This window comes from Stylophora pistillata, chromosome 2, assembly GCF_964205215.1.
Source record: "Stylophora pistillata chromosome 2, jaStyPist1.2, whole genome shotgun sequence".
NCBI lineage: Eukaryota > Metazoa > Cnidaria > Anthozoa > Scleractinia > Pocilloporidae > Stylophora > Stylophora pistillata.
The window spans coordinates 46898316-46923100 of record NC_142520.1 but is presented as its reverse complement, the minus strand read 5'-3'; the positions used below and the strand labels follow the sequence as shown (position 1 = coordinate 46923100).

Here is a 24785-nt window from a genome sequence, read left to right as displayed (position 1 = left end):
CCTTCAGTTGCTTTACATGCAGTCGTGCATTAGTTGGTTTTTTAGACATTTTAACAAGACAATCGAACTACCAAGACCAAAAATTTAATAAGATCTTGTTAAGAACCTTTAAAGATCTTAACCCTCATGTGTTGTTAATTTTTGTTAAGATTCTTACAAGACTATTAAATATATTTAATAAGATCTTTTCAGATCTTATAATGCTCAAACTTGTTAAAATTTGTTCAAGACATTTGGTAAGATCGTAGGAAGATCATTAATCATTAATAAGACCTTAATAAGATCTTCGTGTTAATTGCCATCTTATAAGACTCTTCCAGGGTCTTTATGATCTTACAAGATCTTCCAAGATGTCAATAAGATTTCCACCTTGGTTGGTAATAAGAAGTCATGGTGGCACTGTTTTGATTTTGATACTTTCATTTTGCAGGTTAATGGAAGTAAAGAAAGTGGTGAAGAAAGGTAAACTTTAGCTCTCTTTTATGAATGTTCTCTGCTACAAACAGTTCATTGTTTTTCTTCAGCTTAGCTTGTGATCCAGTGTGCTTTAATGAAAACATATGGTGTACACCAGAGATAAAGAAAGAAATAGGGAAACTTTATACTTTTAGGGAATTACTGGTACACGTATATTTCAATCCAACTCTAGCTGCTACGGTCAACCCTCAATTATCCGCAGAACTTATGGGGACTGGGCTGAATGGTCTGAACAGTCAAGAGTCAAGATAATAAAGAATATGAATATTAATGAACCAAAAAATGAAACGGAATGGGTATTATTGCATGTTATTGAATCAATATTATGCAACAATTAAAGCTCAATCTGAGATCATAGTGCTTCATTGTTTTAATTTTCCAAAAGTATTTAAAAAAACATTATCAAAGCAAACTAACAATGTTTTACATCAACCTGAAATGCTGACTTATATCAATTTGCTTCAAGATGCGAGAGAGTGTGCGTGTCACGGATTCTCTAATACTCTTTTTAAATCATTCTTTTAAGCTCAATTAGTGGAATAGAATCAACAATGTTCTGTCTTCCATCTAAAAAACATTCCCTAGAATGTTCAACAGTAGTGGAAGCGCAAAAAATCAGGTGCCATAGGATGTTTATTACATGTGCTTATTTTGGTGGAAAAAATTTGATACTGATCTGAATTCTGACCATGAAATTGTTTCTTCGCTTTAACAGTGCTTCAAAAGCTCCTTTATTTATGGTGCAGAAAGTGATAAGAGAAAAATTTACAGCATATCGCCCAGATCTGTGGGAAAAAAGACAAAGTACCTTGAAGCCTAGCAGTCATTCAAGACAAAGAAAGAAAATCCTGTTAAAGACGTCGAACAGAAGAAATAATGTTTGCTCTACAGCCTGTATTTTAAAACTGCTTCTGCACTAGTGCAATGAGGCTGCCTTCCATACTGTTGGAACTGACCCATGTCAAATTTAAATCAAGCAAATTTTATGCTTATAAGTGGTGGAATTCATCATCTGAAGAAAGATAAGGAGTATGCTGTTGAAAGTTTAGGAATTTATATCAGAATTAAGTTAGTTCTGTGCCATTTTGAGAGTTTTCTCAAGTCTTGTTTAAGTTCACCATGGGAGGCAATGCAATTTCGAATGGTTATTCTATTAAAATTAAGAGCATTTTCACAGGAGTCATAGATTGCTTACTGGGTTGTGATAATTTGATAAGATTTGAAAATCTTAAACAATGCAAAATGATATTGTTCATTATAAGGTCCAAACAATGTTTGAGCAAGGCAAGTTTAATTGTTTTTTTTTAACTATCCATTCTATTTTGAATTGAAACCAATATTTGTCTTTGTCATTTCAATGATTGGGATATTTTGAGGCTTTGATCCTGATTTTCTTGGTTTTAATGAGTCTTTCTTCTAGTGTAAGACTGAGCATCAATTTGATATGTTTTTTGTATCTAGTATGATACAGTCTAGATCTACATTGATATTTTGTACAAACTGATAACAAAAATGTATATATAAACATATATTTACAGTACATGGGGTTGTCATCTAATGCATTTCACATAGTTTGCACTTGAGTCTAGTGACGCATACAGCCTAGGGCTATTTAGGTGTCCTTTTGGGGTATATTCTCCCCAAAATTTCAATTCATTTTTTAGTAAACAGATGGTAAGAATATACACACCTCTCAGATCCAGTGTATAACCAGTTACTGGTATATGACCTCAAATTCTCTTCACCGATTTTCAGAGGAATTTCTATATTTAAGCTAGAAGGGTGAATATTTAATGGAAGGATATCTACCATGGTTGTAAGAGCCAAAGTTAAACTAGATCAGCCAATTTCTTGGAATGTAGTTAATCAGCATGTAACCATGGAAACAACTTATCTTGTGTTGAACAACCTTAAGTTTCGCTTCAAGTCTAAATAAGACGAAAGTTTAGGAATCCCAACGTTAGGCATGTCGTTGCGATTTGGGATCGAAAGAGATTTAGATTAGATTGCCATAAAACCCCATGCCTAAGACAATCTATTATTTTGGCCAGTGTTAAAATTGTCAAAAAACTGTATGCATAATGAAGCTGGTTATTCGGAAATCTTGCCGCGATGTACATTTTGTGTGGACTATCTAATTTATAAATCGCATCTGAGAAAACATATCGCATCACGAAAACGTAAAAAACTATTTATGGTAAAGAAAATTTGACATTATTTGGATTTGAAAGTAAAATGCTGCTATAAAAATGATAAACAAGTTGGTTGCTGATCATATCAATGATAAAATTTTAGTCTGTTCCCTCTGTGGGATCAAAACGAGGCTTACAGTTTACTGCCGTATTACATAAATCTTCCGGTTATTGTCCCCTTTTGTAATCAGGACTTTTTAAAAAAGAAACTAAAACGAATTAAGAAAACGAAAGAACGATTTTAATTTATTCTGTAAGGTGGACGCATGGCTTGAATGAATTAAAAGAAATACGTGACGGAAATTCTTGTCTTAAAAAACTTTCCATTTATTTAAAACAACAATTAACAGCTGTAAAAACCTTTACCATTGTGTGAATTAATTCTTTTCTGCTGTTGCGGATAAATGCGATCAGGTTCCAACAGAGTAAAGGGACAATCAACATTCAGGTACTAAACATAACAGCTTTGTTACTTTCAGTTCTTATCCTTTATATTAGTTTAACTCATCCCTGCCGCTCTTTATACGTTAGAAAAGTTAGATTTGAAAGCAGTAGGAGTTTTCTTGGTTGATGACAAATAAGCTTCTTTGGTTGTACAGATGTCGATCCTTTTGATAAATTTATTTTTGTTATGTTTGTATGGTTTGCATATTTTCTCAGTGTCTGTGGTGCTCATGTTATTCCTATGATACATTTTACGCGTTTTCTGTGAAACAGTGACCTACGGAATAACTGAAACATGAATATTTTCTTTTATCACATTTCATATCAGTTCTCAGAATCAAATTTCAAAACCAGTATATTTTCAGCGATAAAAGTAGTGAGAGTTAAGGATAATGATCGACATAGAAAAGGGTCCAAACTCTTTGGCAAACACATAATGTTAAGATCATCGGACTATTAATAGACAAGAATCTGTGTTTTGTGATGGTATTTTACAATGGAAATGCGAATTTTACCGAAATGGGAACATATTTCTCGTACGTTTCACGTAAATTTGAAAGTAAAATAAACGAAAATTAGACATGAACCAGTCAGTTTGTAAATGATAAAACAATGATATTCCCAGAGTAACGGACATGGTTATTAAATAAAAAAGTTTACTTCTCATTAAGAAATTGTAAAACAACAGATGAAAAAGAAATTAAAGCAGTCTATCTGTGGGGAAAAAATATCCTTAATCTGTTATTTTTTTTTTACCTGATATAAAAAGCGCACCATGCATACAATTTTTGTCTTTTTTACTTTCTTTGATGATGTGTTATGTAACAATTATTGCAAAGCGCAATTTCTCCTTCTGTCTTCAATGTATGTGGTTATTATCCAGCTACACTTCGTAGAGTACAAATAACGCCATAGACGAGTACAAATATCAGGCGGTATTTGTACTCTAGAGTACCGGTTAAACAGGTTTTCTCGCATCGCGCAAGCGAAGGATTCAATTGTAGTTAGGAAAAAAAATGGCGGACAATTTTTATTCGAAAATTGAAAAAAAAAAAAAAGCTGACACCAAGTAGATGAAGTTTGTATAAAATTGCTTTATTATTAGGTGAATACAAGCATTCAAATTATTTTGAGATGGCTTTCTTACTCCACACGTTAAAAAAAATGTAAAAAAAGCTGTTCTTTGAATATTTTTTTTATTTCGTGTTCCTCCCTTTGATGTTTAGTCACATGAAATCCTCTTCGGAAACTCTTTTGCGTTGCCATTTACTGACACATATGTACTGACTTTTCCTCCGTTATCACAAAATATTGAAAGCCTTAATGAAACGGTCAGAGTTGTCCTCTGAGTTAGGGCATACAGTTTTGATGTTTTTCTGCATAAAAGAAAACCAATAACTTTTGGAACGTTGGAGGCAAATTAACTAACACCTTTTAAAGGTGTAGGTACTTGGATATAGAACTCTTAAACGAGTTCTAAACCGCACAGTTTTAAATCTTTCAGCTTTGCATTCGACTGGGTTCCCACAGAAAAGAATAAGTCATACCGAATTTCGTAGAATCGTTGATTAGTTCAAAGGAGATTTGCTGCAGTTTATAATCTTTTCGAACACAAGCTGGAGCTTTTCATAAATGCGTTATAGGATATTACTTCGCCAAGTGCGATGCTGATACAAGGATTTGTGAAATGATCACGAAATTGAATATTTCTCCAATTTTCATGCTGCATTAGCGACATTTTCCGAACCAAAAGGCTCTAATTTTTGTTTGGGGTGCTACGCCCTTCCTCCATTCCCCCCTCCCCCCCTCCCCTGTTTCGCCGCCTATGATGTAACTTGTAACTATATCAAATTTCAAATTTGCGTTGACAACATCAACAACTGATGTCTACTGAAAGGTTAGACATTTAAGTTAATATCGACTTTACCTCTTTAGCGAACAACATTTTGACGGTATTCTCAATGGCGAAGTGGAGTTTCATCCTTTTTATCTGTAGGCAATTCAGATGTTTTCAAATCATTATTTTTTCCAATGGAGGGAGAGAGAGGAGGCCCCATTAGCAGGGTGGGGGGTAAGGAAGGGAATGGAGATAATCAGTGGGATATCCGTCGAAGGAGAGTACTAAAGAGATGGAGGATGAACGAAGATGGCATCTGCTGAAAGATGAGGAAGAGATTATAATCTCTTGAAGATAAGTGTGTAGGCCTGTGGAATGAGTTACATTACTTCTTAGAAGATGTCCAAGACGTCAACAGTATCCCGGCTGAAGTCTAAATAAGGATCTGCTGCATGTTTACCTGACGCATTAATTTTTTGAGTTTGAATTCAAGTTCAATAAAATTCCTTGCAGTCCAATCAAACCATTCCAATGAAATATACTTAAAAGACAGTAATAAACCAACTTTTAACTACCCTGCGTACACCTTCTTCCCAGGAAAATTACATGTACGGTCTTAATGCTAAATCGATGGCAAGGTTTCTAGTCGGAATGGGAGAGAAACTGGTGCAATGGCTATACCCTAAGCCTGGCGAGCCCCAGCCCTGATGTCTGTTGGGTTACTGAGCTAGATAGTTACAAAGCCTCTGAGCTTATGTTTTCTTTCTGCTTTTGCTTTTTATAACTTTGAATCCTGCGGAGGAATATTTGGGATCGTTAAAATTCAATTTACCTTGAATTTTTTGAAATCGTTATTAGTTTTGTCTTAGCTCGAGCAAAGGTTAATCTTTGGGTACTGCTTCTCTCTCTTCTATGCGGAGTATGAACATGAATTAAAATAAAAGTACATTTGCGTAAGATTTCTTGTTGAATAGTCTGATAAATGGAGTAATTGTGCTTTCAAGTGGAGCCCAGCAAGTATGCAATCGCTTGTTTTGTGTACTAGCACATTTTTTCTTTTTCTTGTTCTTAATATACCATTTAGAATTTCAAGTCCTTTATGATAACCATCAATTGCTTTGTTGTAATCAAACTAATTGGCTTGATGCAGTTATTGCAGGTTTGTTGGAGAATGCTAAGCAAGCACAAGAGTGGAAAGAAGTCCAAGAGTTTGATAAAGAACAAGTTCTTTCTGTTCCACAAGGAAATTATGTGGAACTTGAATTTACCATGCGGAGTCAGTATCAAAAACTATGTCTGAATGGTTTTTATCTTGAGATCCGTGATGGCAGTAATCAATCAGCTAATCTTCTTGGTAAATTCTGTGGAGAAGAATACGGAAATGGAGTAGTGCGATCAAGGGGACGATACATGTGGTTGAAATTTATTCCAGTTCTTCCAATTTTAATCTACAATTTCACTGCAGTCTATTCTGGCAGATTCCACAATGAAACAGGTATGGAGTTCCTTTCGATATGTTTATCATATATGTATATATACTAAAACCAATGAAAGACGACAGTCCTTTTTCTCTTTGTTTTTGCGCCACGCGTTTCAATGCTGTTGCGGCTCTTCAGGCATAGCAAAGTGTGTTTTTTGACTTATTACGTCACCGTGACAGATCTAATTAGAATTACTGGCTATTGTAATTCGAAGCACGCGCGAGGAATTAGCGTAATTTCAAATCATTAAGAACGGGTTTATATTTCGAAATTAGAAAAATCTTTCTTTGTTCTTTCTCATGACCTCGGAACGGCCGACAATCTTGTAAAACGGAAAGATAGTGAACTGAGGGATCAACCCCGCAGCACATTCATCAATATGCTTGCTGACTCCAAGCATACGTGTGTGCGGATCTCTAATTTGTTGTTTATGAACTGTCACTCTATTTCTCGGGACATCACCCGTTTCTCCTATATAATTATGTCCACATCCTGCACATGTTATTACGTAAATCAGGCTCGTTGAGGTGCAATTCATCGAGTGTTTTATCCGAAATGTTTCATTTGTTGCTGAGAAGGTGAATTCTTTACCCTGTTTTAAATAGGGGCATGTCCCGCAACGTTTTGTTTCACAAATTTTAACTTCCGGATCAGTGTCCTTTTGCTTGGGGAAATAGGAGTTTGTTAACATCTGTTTTAGGTTTCTGGGTTGTCGCTGACTGTAAATTACTTTAGTCCGGCTCATAATGGATTTTAATGAGGAGTTTTGGTTCAACATTGGAAGTGTTTTCCTGACCAGCTGAAATACTTGCGGAAGTATGTAATGTTGTTGTTGTCGTTCTTTGGTACAATCCACCTTTCAGAAAAAACGTGAAAGCGAATGAAGGAAAATGCTTCCTTTTTCTCATTGATCAACACTTTCCTAAATTAAACCCACTTCACAAATTTTTCAACAGAAACACGCTTAAATTAAGTTACAGTTGAATGAGAAATATCAAAACCATTATATCCAACCACAACAAAGCTCAAATCAACAGACCCGAGCCCACCAATGGCAACAATTGTAACTGCCGGGACCCAAGCATGTGCCTCATGGACGGAAAATGTAACGACCAAAACATGATCTACCAAGCGGAAGTCACGACAACAACCTCAAAAGAGATATACATAGGCCTTTGCGATACAACATTTCAATTAAGATACAGAAACCATGTATACTCAGTTAAGAATGAGCGGTATAAGCATGCAACTGAATTAAGTAAATACATTCGGAGCTTAAAGGATAAGAGTATTCCACACAACATCAAATGGCGAAGGTTAAATAGGCCCGATCATATTCTAACATAAGCAAAAGATGCAACTTGTGTTTATGGGAAAAGTATTTCATTATCTGTAAACCCGAAATGTCAACACTGAACAACAGAGGCGAACTGGTATCTAATTGTAGACATTCTAACAAATTCCTGTTAAATAACGTGTTCGCTTAACTTTACCGACCAATCAAATCTCTACACGTAACGCCACTAGGAGTTATTCTGCATTTTTAAATTCTGTTCATCTCCGTATATATCTGTTATTTTTGGCAGTTGCCCGATGATTGCTCCGCAAGGAGCATGAAGCTCTGAGTACCAATAAATGTCTTCGACCACGTAACCCATCTCTACAAATCTATATATATATATATATATATATATATATATATATATATAGATTATAGATATAACTGCAGACAGTGCACACTGTTTCGACCTATGTGGGTCTCATCAGTGCAGTGCATACACTGGGCCAAGCTCTGGAATAAACCATTGCCTGGGCGCTACACTTGTGGGACCAAGTGCAGACACGTTGCCATGCGTGAGTGCTCAAATCACAACTAAGGTGATGAGCTTCGCCCGAAGGCTAAGTGCATGGCAACCCCAGTGTAGAGTGCTCAATCGCAAGGTAGCCAAAAGGCAAAGCCAAGCGAGAGCTATCTGTTATTTTTGGCAGTTGCCCGATGATTGCTCCGCAAGGAGCATGAAGCTCTGAGTACCAATAAATGTCTTCGACCACGTAACCCATCTCTACAAATCCATATATATATATATATATAATTTAAGAGCTGAGCAAAGAGTTTCCAGCAATCTGATTGGTCGAGCTGTTCCTTATATGACGCTATATAAACTGCTCCACGCGGTTTATATAAAATGTTAAAATAAAATGTCAATAAATGTTACTAAAATGTTATGATTTTAGAAATTTCTCTGTTGTTCAGCTCTGAAATGACACTAAAGCAATTATTCGCCTCAGGTTCGGTAATATTGTCGAATAATCCCCTCGACTTCGTCTCGGGGATTATTCGACCATATTCACTTCGCCTTAGGCGAATAATTGCTAAATATATATATATAATGTGTGGTAGTCGGAAAGAAACAACTACAGATACATCCCTACAGACCTGTTTCGTGGTTGCCCACTCATCAGGGGATTTTTGGCAACCACGAAACAGGTCTGTTGGGATGTATCTGTAGTTGTTCTTTTTCGACTACCACACATTATACCCGTTCTACTATTTGTATCGCGCACTGCTTCACGGACACCAAGCTTAATCCCCCCATATCTATATATATATAGATATATATATATAGTCGTTAGTGGGACTCTCAGGCCAACAAAGGTGCACCGCGCCAGGGGGATCAATAAAGATTAGCAGTCCAAACCTCACAGCAAACACGAACGTAGAAAGTTTAAAAATTGCGAGGATGGACAAATTCTGACATAAAAAATATAAAAAATTTTAAACATAAAAATATATATATATAAATATAAATAGAATAAATGTTTGAAAAGAAAATTTTCCCAGAGCGGGAGTTAAACCCACGTTCCTCCTGTTACATCTTGCGGATGACAAAGGAGGATCCAATTACGGTTACAGGCTAATTTCAATTAAAAAAATTCTGTATACGAGGGAAACCCTGACCCTGTACACCCCAAATAATCATACTTAAATAGAATAAATGTTAGAAAAGAGAATTTGCCCTTAGCGGGATTTGAACCCACGTCCCTCCTGTTACTAGTCAGGTGTGATGACCACTACACTATCAGGACAACCATGCTGGCAACACGGCAATCAAAGATGTGATTTACGTGATCGGAGACGTGGTCTCCTGGGAAATTTAACTTTCAAGGTGACAGGGTAGGGGAGCGCGGGTTCAAATCCCGCTCAGGGCAAATTTTCTTTTCAAACATTTATTCTATTTAGTTATGATTATTTGGGGCGTACAGGGTCAGGGTTTCCCTCGTATACAGAATATATATATATATATATAAATATTATGAGAGGAAAAAAGGACGTAACTACATTTCCCGACAAGCCTGTTTCGTGAATCGCTTCACTCTTCAGGGGTTTAATGCACTCTTCAGGGGTTTAATATATATATATATATATATATATATATATATATATATCTAGAGAGAGAGAGAGAGAGAGAGAGAGAGAGAGAGAGAGAGAGATAGGTAGATAGATAGATACAAATCACTTAATTGAAATTTCTCCTTCAATACGTTGACATTTTATTTTATAGAAGTCATCATACCAAGTAATACACTGAATACAAATATGGCGTCCAATTTGAATTGCCACTGTTCTGGACTTACTAGCCTCGTCTTCGCGCGGAAACACAAAAGCATTATTACATGTATGAGAGGCTAGTGCGTCTGGAACAAGGGCAACTCAAATTGGTCGCCATATTTGCATCCGGTGTATAATGCTTTAAATCTGAGATACAGACAGACAGACAGAAAGACAGACAGACACGGACAAAGGAAGACGGAGAAGGAGACAATAGAGCTCCTATGTTACACCGGCCTGAAAATTGAATTGTGTCAGAATTGGAATGATATTTTTTGATGTGCAAGTAAAATTGGTTCTCCTCACATACTGTGTCTCTATACTATATTCATTCTAACAAGTATTTTTCTTTTTTTCTTCGAAACCTAACACAGTGAATCCAACGATGGAGCAAGCACCAAAGACACAGTTTGTATTTTTGAACAGAACTTCTAGCCTATGGTGCCCGGTGAGAGGTGCGCCGGCTCCATACGTTGTATGGAGAAAAGGTGGTGTCGCTGTTCAAAATAGTACCAGCATAATATTTCAGCTTAAAATAACATCGGAAGAACACGCGAATTACAGCTGCGGGGTACAAAGAGATGGAGAGATATTTAGAAGGAATATCAGCCTCAGAGTTGAAGGTGAGGTTTCATCGCTTCGTAGGACTATGTCAGTACCTTTGATAACTAGATTGTGTAAACCTCTGTGAACTTTTTTATATGCTCACTTCTTATCACACAAACAGACGGTTAAGTAAGCTACTTTGGTTGTGAAATAATCTTTAACCTTTCAAAGTAACTTTTAATACCCCTTTAACTTGAACGCTATTTATAGTTTTGAATACTCATTAGTGGTAAGGTAGTTATCTGTTGAAGGGGACAGCCGGCAGTAATGATCAGAAGCAAAGGATATTCTCTCATTTACACGCCTAAGCTTCTATGTCAATTTAAGTTATCATGCCACAGTTTGTCGATTTTGGCACCTGCCTACAGTGAACCTGTAGTTCGTGTTGTCGGTTCATTTTTCATCTTTAATTCGGTTTTTCATCCATCCTCATTCTTATTTATGGGTAGTGTATATTGTTGCTTTAAATGGTTGGAGTCTAGTCTTGGTAACTGTGATTTTACCGTTACGTTCTATTCAAATGGAATATTCTCGTTATCAAACTAAGTGACTTAACCCTTTCAAATTTTAAGAATTTTAGCTGCCAATCTGAATCATCTTTACGATTGTTTTTACCTTATTTTAGAGTGCCCAGACCCGTGCGAATGCGACGTCTTCCAGCAAACTATCATGAGTGTGAATTGTGGTGGAAAAAACATTAATTCAATTCTAAGGAAATTTCCACTTGCTATGGCAAAATTGTGAGTACGATTAAGAAGTTATGAACACCAGGAAAAGATTAATCTCTTGGACTACTTCCCCACTAAAAGCTCTGTTCTCAGAGGAATCCCTCTCATGCTATCGTAAAACTACCTCCCTCTTTAAGGCCTTATTCCCAAAGGAATCCCTTTCATGTTATTGTAGGCCTCAGGTTAATCAGGATAACCCCTGGATAATATATGATTTACGATGACCGACACTCGATTCATGGCAATTCTTGATGCACACAATGTTCCACATATGATTGGCTATACTCTCTGAGATCTACAAGAACGGGTGTGGTCTTGTATTCTTCAGAGGAACTGGCTCAAGAAGAAGGCTTACATGTGGGATTTAGTCACTTGATTTGATCCTCTATAAGAACTAGTAATACGCTTATCTTATGAAACGATGCAAATTTAACCTTCAACGTCTAGTATAATTACAAAATGGAGAAGAAGGGATTTTCTTGCTTGGCTTTACCAAAGAGTGCAAAAAGTTGTTAAACCTCGCTAATAAAGAATCTAAAATGTAGTTAAGTTCTAACTCTCAATTTGAACGCACACAAACCTGAAAACGTTATACACTACGTCACTAAAATAAATGTGAAAAACATCAACTTTTTTAGTCCAGTTTAGTTTGCCTGCCGACGCTACTTTTCTAAATTTGATTTGTTAAATAATTGATCAGCAATAGATAAAACTATCTTGAAGCCTGGGATACACAACATTTTTTGTATGAAGACTGTAGACAAGGAATGAATTCGTGGATCAGCTAGCGCTAAATTTGAACTATACAACAATTGTTGGACAAGAGATATGTGATAGAAATCGACGTTTCTGTGCATCTTGCGCCAGTGTCAAGGTTACATGATTAATGATAAAATGCGGTTTGTGAAGAGGTAGTCTCCTTCGCAGCCGCTCGGGCCGGAGTCACGCAACGCTGCCCGGGGAGCGTTGCGTGACTCAGGCCCGAGCGGCTGCGAAGGAGACTAATGAAGAGGCTAAGTTAAGGCGAATTTGCATAAAAGAGTGCCAAGCTAATTACATGAATAATTTAGCACGGCACTGCAGGCTAAAATGTACCCTGAGACGAAACAATTGACATCTTGGCACGCAAAGATTCCGAGATCGACTTGTTGAATGACACTTATGATCTAAACTTGACCAGTACTGACCTCGCCGATCTTCTACACGTTGCCACAAAGGGGCAGCTGTTTCATTTCGACGGGGCCCTATACGAACAGCTAGACCGATGGAGTAGCTATGGGGTCTCCCCTTGGACCCCTTTTAACTATTGTATCATGTGCGCTATTAAAGGGTCTCTAAGAAATAAAAAGAAAACTCCTCCTGAAGGAAATGAAGGGCCTGGCATGAGAGGCCCGCATTCCGCATAACTCCCCTTGATTAATTACCCATATCGTCAATCAACAACTGTCAAAACTACCGAATCACGACTCGCCATTTTAATACGTACGCCAGTGAAGCAGGGAAAATAATAAAAATAGCCGAGCACTTACCCATGCAAACTGTCAAAACACTGCTGCACGTAGATGAAAATGTCGGACGACATGAAAAATTTCAGAGGAAAACCCAAGAGGGGTAGAAAGCCTAATATAGATATTCCGTCGATTTGCCGCTTTTGTGGAGATAACTCAAAAATCAAGTTAGGAACAGGGTTCGAAAGCTTTATTAAAATCTTTAAAGCAAGTCAGAGAGAAGAATTCCAATATGTTATCGCGGACCGCCTTCGAGATCTTGGATTTTACTTCGCAAAACAGCCAAATTGTTTGCCTTACCTGTGTCCGAAAAGTGAACACTTTTTTCAAGTTTTATGAACTCTTGGAAAGGGCTTCATGTCCATCTTCGGTTAAGAATTCGAGCGAATGAAGTTGGACAAATCTTGTAAACATTAGCACAGACGACCGATACCGCTCGAACGTAAGAATTTATTTTCAATAAACGGGTGGCGCTACTAGTATGAACCTTCCAAACGTATGATACAAGTCGTTCGACGGAAAATAGTCCAAGTCGTTCGAACGGACTGATGTTTTTCAACAAACGGATGACCAAGCCGTTCGAACGGGCTAATGTTTTCAACGAGCGGACGACCAAGCCGTTCGAACGGGCTGATATTTTCGACGAACGGGTAACCAAGCCGTTCGAACGGTCTGATGATTTCGAAGAACGGATCACCGAAGCCGTTCAAACGGATGCAAATCTTTTTTTGCAAACCAAGAGATTCGAGTTCGAGTATTTGATCTTGTATGACGCTTGTAAGTGGAGTTATAACCAACACAACGGGCCGTTTATCGTCGCTGGCCGCGACGCGTGCAAGCAACACTAGAACTTGGAAAATTAAACTTTTTCCAAACCCAGTCGGAAAAATAGCTACAAGATCCTTTTCTTTGACGTAGAGCTGTTCCAAAGCTTGGCGCTGGTGGTTTTTCAGATTGATTCCGCGTTGTTCTAGGATGTTTTTCAACGTACCCTCATCAAATTTAGCCTGCGAGTACATCCTTGCGCTTTAGAAGGGATTTCACTGCAAGTTTTCGTTCATTTTTTAGTTGAACACCATTCAGTTCAGTTTGCTTGCACAAACTTTAGAAATTACGGTATCGAAATTCATCCTTAAAACTATTACATTTTGACTATGATTTTAAAAATAGATTTTGTGTATAAACTGTAACTATTGATCGAGGCTCGAAGGTTTCACACCTTCACTCGGAAAAGAATGCCACAGTTTGATTGACAGGTGATTGACCAATAGGAATTTTACGTTCACGAAATGAATGTAGTTAAGCCGAATGCAGACCTCTCATGGCAGGCCCTTCCTTTCCTTCCTTTCTCTCCCCAAGCCTCCCTCCGCTCGGCTCCCCACTCCCCTCCCCCCTCCCTCTAGGGCCGCTACGCAGGCTAACACTATTATAGACATTTGGACAGCCGCTACAAGCTTGCTCGTCACGATGCTTGATCCCGTGCACTGGCTATCGTCATCTTGGGCGCATTTCTCAAAAGAGTGTAAACGTTTGAGAGAAGTTTTCCGTAAGCTGAGGTATCCGATTTACCTTATTGATTCCGTTAACGACAGGTTTATTACCTCGAGAGTCGCAGTGGACCACCCTAAACGGCATACCGATGACGCTATCCAGATAGTTATCCTCTATAAAGATCAGGATGCTGCAGTCTGTCAAACGAAAACTTAGAGATCTTAGCAACAAGGTGCAAAAGACGATTCAACCCGTGTTTATTAGCCGCAAGCTTAAACAAGATCTAAGTCGCGTGAGCCCAAGCCTAACATTATAACTCAGCGATGCGTTGTTTATTTATTCAAGTGTGCGATGCAGGTTATGTAGGGTACACAAAGGGCCACCACGCGCGTTGAGGGACACCGTCAAAAGGCGTCATCTATTTACAGGCATTATTCCAAAGAACATAACACTGCTGTTGCGAACAATTTCACAGAGCGCTTCAATGTAATCAAGTATTGTACGAACAAGTTTGACTGCCTTGTTAATGAAATACTGTGTATTCAAGATCTTAAACCAGCATTGAATGTACAGTCAGATTCTCTTTGTACTAAAGTGTTCATGTAATTAGCCTGGCACTCTTTTATGCAAATTCGCCTTAACTTAGCCTCTTCACAAACCGCATTTTATCATTAATCATAATGGCGCAAGATGCACCGAAGCGTCGGTATTCCCGACATTTATATTTCTTGTCTGATGTATTTCCAAATCGTTTCTTAGAACAATTATTCGATACGAAAGTAAGTAGGTGAGTACGCCAATCATGAGAAGCACTACATGAGCGAACTGCTGGTGCTGCTCTCACTGTATGTATCAGAAAGTGGTAAAAGATCTGGCGGTAATGGATTATTAGGCTGATAAGAATGATCTTTGATGCAAGATACGGTCAGACGTCGCATGCTCGTTATCATAATTATGCTTTTTCCAGCCGTTAATCTTCCTTTAGTGTCCAAGTGTATCAAAGGCACTGAAATACTTTGCATTGAGGTTTCATGAAAGTATTGATACAATGATTTCATAGTTATTTATTAGTTGCTTTCTTTATATATTTCCTATGTATGGTTTGACAATGAAGAGACTACGCGTTTAGATGTCATTCTTATCGTAACTGTTGCATTCAGCATGTAATTTACACGTTTCTGACAATTTCTTAATAGATACCTAAGCAACAACAAGCTGAAGGACTTGCCCCAAGGCATCTTCAGCGATTATACCCAGCTGGAATGGCTGTAAGCCAAGAATCTTTTTTATCAATCTAATAATTAACCAAAATATCCATCTTCGACACTTTTTTAATGATCTTTGATAGGAATGTGAAGTAGTCCTCTCCAAGTAATCTACTATAGCAATACCTAGCCTTTTTAGCTTCCAAACATCATGATAAACTCACCCCAACCTTTACATGAACACCTTAAATATACCTGAATTGATTACTAGTCGGGTAGTCTGATCATGTGGGTGAGGGTAGTTCTGAGAAGGTCTGCTATAACACGATGACTTCCCCTGGAATCATTGAAACGTTGGGCACTGGTTCCGAAAACAATCCATCGTAGAGCTATTCTTACCTGGACAAGCAAAGTGTACGGTAATATCTTTTTACACGAACTTGGTGAGGTGGAGCGAAATTACAACAGGCAAAACTTCCAGTTACCTCGACTGTATCACCAATGATGCTTTGGTGTCACTGCGCGTGGAAGAGGAAACAAATTTCTGGGATCAGCTTTAATTTTACCGCAAGAAAATTCGAACCCTCCCTCCCCTTCCCTCCTCCTTGGATATTAACCTAATACCCTTCCCTCCTTCAAGCTCTGAGTTTAAATAGAGCTCCCCAATAAGAGAATTGTTACACAGTCTCCAAAGATAAAAATCCTCAACCTACAGTCAGTCCTGATTAAGCACAAAATAGGTTAGATTCATAGCGGATAGAGTTATATAGGTTTGTTTGAGCCCTCATATTAAAGCATGTAGGAAAATACAGCATTACCAGAGATACCCTCTAATTTAACTTAATTGATAAATACATCGCAATAGACAGCACTCTCTACCATTTCTTGGCAGGAATATAAGCCACAACTTGTTGAAGGAATTACCATCAAGCATATTCACTGACAATACCAAGCTGGTCGCCCTGTAAGTTAGGACCCTTCCTTCATTTTGAATGAATGCCCGTAATTTATCTCACACTGGGAAAGAAACCAGCAGATTTTCAGAGCACACTGACTTTTTGACAGTAAACATTTTTAGTTCTGATCGGACAGAGGTACTGAAAATGAGAAGTTATTTACAGAAATTGAATGAACCAACCACAGTGTCCACAAGAAAACATTCAATGTAGAGAATATACCCAGGTTGTCACCAGTGACATGACTCGACTGTGGCAACCAAGAGTGAATTTCTTCTTAAGCGCCAATGAAAAAGTATCACGGTGTACGAGAAATTTTTAATACAAATTTTGTTCACTAGGAGTAACTGAGTAAGATGGTTAACCTGTGACTTATACGCTGGAACTCAACTACAAGCATACCAGGCACTGTGGCTTATCTTTTTGCCTTTAATACTTGTGCCGTTACGAATGAACCCGCTGATTAGAATCTTAGATAAAAGTATAGGGAGATTTTGTGTAATTGTTCCAAACATTTTCCTTTACCAGCTTTCTTGATAGCTTACCCTCCTTTCCTCCCTTCAAACAGTATGGCCTTTCCTTTGATAAGGACTGCACTAAATGACCATGTGTTTATTTCTTACACAAACATTATGCTAATAAATCCAGGACGACATTGCCAGTTGACAGACTGTCCTCAAGAAGGAGATATGATCATCCCTGAGCTGAAACGAAAAACAAAAGGACCAATAGGAATAATGAGAAAATCGATAGCTGGCAGAAACAATGACGCCATGACGACCTAAGACAAAAAGTCACAAAAACAACGGCCATACACTTGGACTAGGCCAACGTGCACTCGACTTCTGTTTTAATAAGTGTAAAGCACATATATCGAGGTTTACTGTTGTGTTTTCCCCCCCCCCCCCCAAAAAAAGATCGTACATACATACATCAAATTTACTTAATAGTGATGGAATGTGTGTCCTCAACCGTCCTGAATAAGCCATCGCAGCTCGACTTTAAATGTAGTGATTTCTCCCACACGTTTTAAGACCTTTCAACCGACGCCATTTAAACTGCTTTTGATGCCAAGATCTTTCTGTGCGATATCAAGTGAATAAAAAGTCCCAAGAGCCATAAAAATCAGCGGAAAAAATGAGGAACTAAAATGTGAGGCTAGCTTAAGATTTAAAAAGTTGGACCGTGACGCCATGTTTCATGACGTCATGTAGACAACACTCATACAGGAAAACTTTTAATTGCAGATGTTTTTTTGTGTTAGTATGCACGCGTATGCCCGTCTATCGCACCCTATTTAAGTTGAGATTTTTCACACTTAGTAGTCATCCATTTGGAAGAATATGTTTTGCAACCACGTGCACTAGAATAAGTTATATATTTGTCTCGGCATCTTACCCTCCCCCTCCCTGATATCATCGTCACCTGGCTTATGATGAGGACCACGTTCAATGACAGTGTGTAATGTCAAGCCCTATGTATTGCGGCAATGAGTAATGGGAGAAGGGAGAAAAGGCAAGTGTAAAGCATTCGGCTGCTTTTCAGTGCTTTACACATACACACACAAAAACAAGTCTCAATTGTTTTTGTCCTAGATTAAAGTTCGTAGTCCTATCTTAGCTCTCCATATATGACGTACGACATTTTCGAGCAAACACAGTTCCTGCACTATCTTGAAAAGCACAATTGAATCAATACCCCTTTATATTACTTTTGTTAGGTTCTTAAACAATAACCAGTTGAAGAAATTACCATCAGGCATTTTCAGTAACAATACCCAGCTGTTGGACCTGTAAGTTCAGAGATTGTGTTGTTTGTGTAAGAAACGCGTCAAATCCATCGCGCATTGGTAAGACTACCAGAAAATATGAGCAGCGACGTCTTAGGTCCAAACGAAATCAGCTACGTAGTAAGAATGTTCTGTTTACGTGGACAGGGATTTTATTTTTCCCTGCAAGTACAATGGTGAAAGCGAAAGGAAGGAGGGTGGGGGTAGGGGGAAGAAAGGGAGCGAAGGTCGAAGCTAGGTCACATGTTGATTAGAGTAAATGAGTGAGATGGTTAACCTGTGACTTTTATGTTGGAACTTACCAGGTATACCAGGCGATGTTTCACGACGTCATGTAGACAACACTCATACAGGAAAATGTTTAATTGCAGATGTTTTTTTTGTGCTAGTGTGCACGCGTATGCCCGTCTATCGCATCCTATTTAGGTTTAGATTTTTAACACTTAGTAGTCATCCATTTGGAAGAATATGTTTTGCAACCACATGCACCAGAATAAGTTATATATTTGTCTCGGCATCTTTCCCTCCCCCTCCATGATATCATCGTCACCTGGCTTATGATGAGGACCACGTTCAAAGACAGTGTGTAATGTCAAGCCCTATGTATTGCGGCAATGAGTAATGGGAGAAGGGAGAAAAGGCAAGTGTAAAGCATTCGGCTGCTTTTCAGCGCTTTACACATACACACACAAAAACAAGTCTCAATTGTTTTTGTCCCAGATTAAAGTTCGTAATCCTACCTTAGCTCTCCATATATGACGTACGACATTTTCGAGCAAACACAGCTCCTGTACTATCTTTAAAAGCACAATTGAATCAATACCTTTTATATTACTTTTGTTAGGTTCTTAAACAATAACCAGTTGAAGAAATTACCATCAGGCATTTTCAGTAACAATACCCAGCTGTTGGGGCTGTAAGTTCAGAGTCTGTTTTATTTGTGTAAGAGTTTGTGTTGTTTGTGTAAGGAACGCGTCAAATCCATCGCGCATTTGTAAGATTACCAGCAAATATGAGCAGCGACGTCTTAGGTCCAAATGAAATCAGCTACGAAGTAGGAATGTTCTGTTTACGTGGACAGGGATTTTATTTTTTCTTGCAAGTACAATGGTGAAAGCGAGAGGAGGGAAGGTGGGGGGGGGGGGGGGGGAGAGGGAGCGAAGGTGGAAGCTAGGTCACATGTTAATCAGAGTAAATGAGTAAGATGGTTAACCTGTGACTTTTATGTTGGAACTTACCAGGTATACCAGGCACTGTGGCTTACCCAAGTTTTGCCTTTAATATTTGTGCCGTTACGAATGAACCCGCTGTTGAAAATCTTAGACAAAAGTAAAGGGAGATTGTGTGCAATTGTTCCAAAAATTTTTCTTTACCAGTTTTCTTGATAGCTTACCCTCCCCTCCTCCCTTCAAACAGTATGGCCTTTCCTTTAGTAAGGACTGCACTAAATGACCATGTGTTTATTTCTTACACAAACATTATGCTAATAAATCCAGGACGACATTGTCAGTTGACAGACTGTCCTCAAGAAGGAGATATGATCATCCCTGAACTCAAACGAAAAACAAAAGGACCATTAGGAATAATGAGAAAATCGATAGCAGGCAGAAACAATGACGCCATGACGACCTAAGACAAAAAGTTACAAAAACAACGGCCATACACTCGGACTAAGCCAACGTGCACTCGACTTCTGTTTTGATAAATGTAAAGCACATATATCGAGGTTTACTGTAATATTTTTCTTTTTTCCAAAAAAAAAAGATCGTACTTACATCAAATTTACATTGTGAAAATTTTATCATGATAGTTGCTAACATCTTAACATGTTATATGCTTCAATTTTATCATGGTATATTTTTAATAACTATTATTAACACTTAGTAGTCACCCATTTTGAAGAATATGTTTTGCAACCACGTGCACCAGAATAAGTTATATATTTGTCTCGGCATCTTACCCTCCCCCTCCCTGATATCATCGTCACCTGGCTTATGATGAGGACCACGTTCAATGACAGTGTGTAATGAAAGCTTTCCAAAATATTTTGCGTTTTTCCAAAATAGCATTTTCCAACAAAAATGGGCTTTTCAAGGGTAATTGAGAGCTAGTTTCCGCAAAAAACTGCCTTTTTCTATCGACCTAGTAAAATTAAGGCACAAAAGTCGTAGCATTTTTGCGAAAACACACGGAATCCATGATTTTTTGAGGAAGGAATTTTATTGCAAAACTTACGGATACTGAAATGGTGGCTTAGAAAAAAAATGCAAAGTTTGGGTTTCATTGCGGACTGTTAAGTTTACACGAATTACACTGACAAAATTTCTCCTTATTTCACTGACATAAAAAAAAATCCCTCAATTGTATACATATAAGTTGGACGGACAATCATAGGAGCTTCTGTATCCTTTATTTTATTAGAAATGTTTCTGAAGGAAGAAAAACGCAACTATTCCGAGGCATGTCTGCCACTGTTACAACGAAGACAGTAGAAAATGAGATTACACGACTTACTTAACAGGATAACTAGCCATTGCATTCAAAAAAATAATCACAAATAATGTATTTCTCAAATTGCTTTCTCAAAATGTTCCAAGCTGCAAAAATTCTGCAGCCCCAGATGCTGCAGAAATTCTGCAGCCCAAGAAGTCCCATGCTGCAGAAATTCTAGTCCCAGATGCCCCATGCCGCAGAAATTTTGCAGCCTGAAATACCCTACACTGCAGAAATTCTGCAGCCCTAAATGTCCCATGCTGCAGAAATTCTGCAGTCCCAGATGCCCCACGCCGCAGAAATTCTGCAGCCTGAAATACCCTGCGCTACAGAAATTCTTCATCCCAAGATGTTCCATGCAGCAGAAACTTTGCTGCCCAAGATGTTCAATGCTGCAAAAATTCTGCAGCCCAAGATGTTCCATGCTGCAGAAATTCAGTCAATTGTGCAAAAGAAAAGACTACACTGAGGGTTAAGTTGGGCAACCCCACAGTATTGTATAGCATAGTGGTGGATTTTACAAAGATAAATTTTCAATTTTTCACCCTAAAAATTCCAGGTCTTTTTCATTGGCCCCCTTTTTCTTATTTTCTTTCAAGTTAACTAATGAAATTTTGTGTATAGAGAGGGACTATGAACCCTTCCCAAGATGGCAGCCACAAAATTAAGGGGTCCATTCAAAATATTTCCAAATTTGAATATCATAAATTGTCACTATTTTATGCTTAAATACTGTGGAGATTCCCAACTTTTAATTTAACAGCTTCACAGGAGGGTAGAAACCCTCGTCTGTAAGCTTGCTAGTTCGTATTCTTATTCAGTGCTTAGCCACACTGCATTTCGGCCTTCCTTTAAGGCTGCCACCGTAGCATTCCTGTTTTGCTGCAAACATCCACTAGTGCCCCTTTCCCTTGACAGCTTCTTCACAAGCCAAGTGTAGGCTCCAACAGGTAGTGGTTTCATACTGCTACACTGTGCGGTTACAGGTTCTACAAATATTAAATTATTGTTGTTTGTAACAGAGCAATGTCTTGGGATTATTTGCCTTGACGCTGACCAGTGTCCCATCACAAATGTGTTTAGACAGTCCTTCAAATATGGCCCTAAAACATAAAATGCATCAGCGTAAGAGTAATGTTTCTGTGCCTTCAAGTCCGCTAACAGTTGCAAAATTTTGTAATTCTTTTTATTTTTTCTAAAGGACCCTTTTAATGAACCTTTTTTGAAAATGATATCAAAAAGTTCTATCACGCTTTTTTTCTCCCAAAAATCGAAAAGTTCGAAATACACCTAAATGGCTGTTGTCCCCCTCCATTAAAGCTATGAAAAATTATGAAACTTCGTACACTACAGAGCGATGCAATCCTGCTTTTAAATTTTGTGCACTAGCAGATGGTCTGTTCATCTCTTGAAAAATATTAATTTCTTGTCATTTTGTTATGTTTAAATCTGAATAGTGACCACTTGAAATAAAGTACTTCCCGTCTCTTTTGCAGAGGTAAAATAAAGGTCAACTTCAGTGGCCTATGAAAAGGTCTCTCACATATAAAGTGAATATATATTTTGATTTGTAACTATATGATACAAGGCCTTATTAAAGGCCTTTAAATGGGTCGTGACAGTTGTTCAGTGTTTCGCATTGCATTTTCCACAAAATAGCCCAACCTCTTGAAAACCTGGAAGTGCCGCTTATAGCGGGCCAAGATAGAGAATTGGAGGAATTAAAATACAAGGATAAAGCTTTACGATGATGTACATTATGATTTGTAAATATAAACGGCAGACCTGTTCAAAGGTTTATTTTACCTCCGCGAAAGAGATGCGATGTACTTTATTTCAACGGGTTACTATTCAGACTTAAACGTAACAAAATAATATTTTCTAAGAGATAAAAGGACCATCTGTTACTACACAAAATTTAAAAGAAGAATCGCATTGCGTTGTAGCGTATGAAATTGCCAAAGTTGCTTAATTTCTCATTGCCTTACGGGGAGGACAACGGCCATTTAAGGGTATTTCAAACTTTTCAATTTTTTGGAGAAAAAAAAAATGCAATAGAACTTTGTGATATAATTTTCACGAAAAGGTTCATCAAAAGGGTCCTTTAGGAAAAATAAAACGAATTACGAAATTTTGCAATGGTTGGCGGATTCTCAATATTTATGGTCAGTGGCTCTTAATAACTAAGCTGTTCCTATCATTATACAAAACTGTGTATATTGATCTTATCCCGGTAGATAACATAGAAGATTGATGATGTTTAAGATAATATGACAATCTTGTCAAAAAAATTCATGGTGTTAAAATTCACTAGGTTTTAATGGGTTGAAGCAAATCATGACCCATGAGTATCCTGTGAAGATGCAAAAAAATTCATTGACCATGAAAATTTTCCCTGAATTTTTAGGGGGTTCTTGGGAATATGCAAGCACCATGAAAATTCCTTGGAAACACCTTTAATTTGGAATGAAAAAGTCTCCACTTTACTTGCACCAAAGACTATACTACAATGTATATATAGCTGTATGCTGTCAAGCAGCATTTTCATGTTACACTGTTTTTGTTGATTCTGCAAATTGAAATTCAAAGATTTGTACTCAATTTTGACTTAAGGTGGCTCGTACCGGTTTTCATCTTTTTGATGGTTTGTAACTTTGAAAGAATACAACAGAAAGACTGAGCAAGGCCAGTTGAACACTTTTAAGGGGTTGAATTACATAATCATTGGTTATCCAAAAATAAGTGTCATTTCGTCACTAGCAGTTTCCATGGCAATGCTTTCATAGGCTTATTCAGATGCGTTTTTTAGCTTGTGGCTTAAATAATTCGAAAACTAACCTGGTGACCCCCTGATTTTTTTCAGTGATTGCTTTTGGCACTTGAAAAGGAAAATGCACAAAGATTTTTAAAAAATTCTACGGAGCGGAATTTCAGAAAATCTACAAAAAGTACAATTTTTACACATCACAAATTTCCTTCCGTAGAATTTTGTAGTTTTTTTTCTGATGATTCCTTTCGACGTTATTATCATATTGGAACAATAAAAAGGGGTCACCGGACTTGTTTTCATGCAATAGCTTTCGTGAGTTTAGCACTTTCCACGCGCGTTTTAAAAGTCTGGATTCTATAAGATCGACATTTGCTCATGATCTGTTTTAGCTACCGCTGACAATTGCGTGTGGTCGCGCGAGCACCTACGATCTGATGTTTACAGATGATTACTGCTAAGAAAATCATTAAACAGCCATCAAAGACAGCCTCCCGAGCTCATCTTAGAAATCCTACACATGACTTCTGGCTATATCATATTATTTTCCTTGAAGTTTCAAAGTCTTCTTCCACTTCAGGTAGATTATCCTTCACTTGAGTTCTTCTTTTTTCGCCGTCGCAAGATTTCATATCGGTTGAATATTTCTTTTAAATGTGAAGTGAAGCAACCTTTACTTCTCCGAAAAACGTCTTCGTTATCTTAGTTTCTATAGATCTCCTGCATTCATAGTGGCCGCTCAACACATCAAATACAAGCTCTTAGGTAAACTTCTCACAAAAGCAGAAAAAATTCCACGCGCCGCCATATTTGTTTTGAATTTTCATCTTTTGATCTCGCGATTCTTTCGCACGTTTCTCTCGCGCGCGTCACGCAAGAGTGACCTGTTCCCCGCGCGAGGAAACTGGTACGAGCCACCTCAACACTCTTGGGAGTGAAGGGCTTAATATTACAGTTGAATAATTGATTTTTTGCATTAAAATCTTGCCGTAACTGTAACAATAAATTGTAACGAAGTTATCCTCAACTGTAGACTAAGCAGCTGTTTATCTTTTTTTGCTGGGCTCGCAGCTTGTCAAACGTGACTAAAATAATCCTGAAACCTTCAGCTTATTGATGGAGTTATTTCATTGTAAAGCGTAAGCTTAAGAAATTATGGCATGCAAGTGACCGAATGGATTCTCAGTTTTGATCATGTACC

The 24785-nt window shown here is 37.9% G+C and overlaps 2 protein-coding genes and 2 long non-coding RNA genes across 4 annotated transcripts in view; all 4 read left to right on the top strand.

Moving 5' to 3' along the window:
• The first annotated feature begins 290 nt into the window (after positions 1-290).
• LOC148739906 (uncharacterized) lies at positions 291-2017 on the top strand. Its single transcript, XR_015997400.1, has 2 exons — positions 291-462; positions 1193-2017. It is a non-coding gene; the product is annotated as an uncharacterized LOC148739906 (long non-coding RNA).
• A 427-nt stretch (positions 2018-2444) lies between these two features.
• LOC148739905 (uncharacterized) lies at positions 2445-11391 on the top strand. The gene is made up of 5 exons (XM_088749600.1): positions 2445-3117; positions 5049-5105; positions 6101-6445; positions 10416-10664; positions 11273-11391. Exons 2-5 carry the CDS (start codon positions 5075-5077, stop codon positions 11389-11391), a joined length of 744 nt encoding a protein of 247 aa, XP_088605726.1. The 5' UTR covers positions 2445-3117; positions 5049-5074.
• A 4179-nt stretch (positions 11392-15570) lies between these two features.
• On the top strand, positions 15571-18328 carry LOC148739904 (uncharacterized). Its single transcript, XR_015996544.1, has 3 exons — positions 15571-15642; positions 16472-16543; positions 18256-18328. It is a non-coding gene; the product is annotated as an uncharacterized LOC148739904 (long non-coding RNA).
• A 610-nt stretch (positions 18329-18938) lies between these two features.
• Positions 18939-24785, top strand: part of LOC111319404 (uncharacterized) — a 44967-nt gene continuing 39120 nt past the window's right edge. The window contains exons 1-2 of the mRNA XM_088749599.1: positions 18939-18964; positions 19169-19240. Coding sequence (XP_088605725.1) covers positions 18939-18964; positions 19169-19240 — 98 coding nt within the window. The remainder of the gene's footprint in view (positions 18965-19168; positions 19241-24785) is intronic.

Excerpts from the sequence above, each read along its gene's own strand:
- LOC148739905 (XM_088749600.1), top strand. The coding sequence starts at position 5,075 with ATGGCGAAGTGGAGTTTCATCCTTTTTATCT. Across the intron at positions 5,106-6,100 it reads GAGTTTCATCCTTTTTATCT|TTATTGCAGGTTTGTTGGAG; the intron begins GTAGGCAATTCA and ends GGCTTGATGCAG. Across the intron at positions 6,446-10,415 it reads CAGATTCCACAATGAAACAG|TGAATCCAACGATGGAGCAA; the intron begins GTATGGAGTTCC and ends AACCTAACACAG.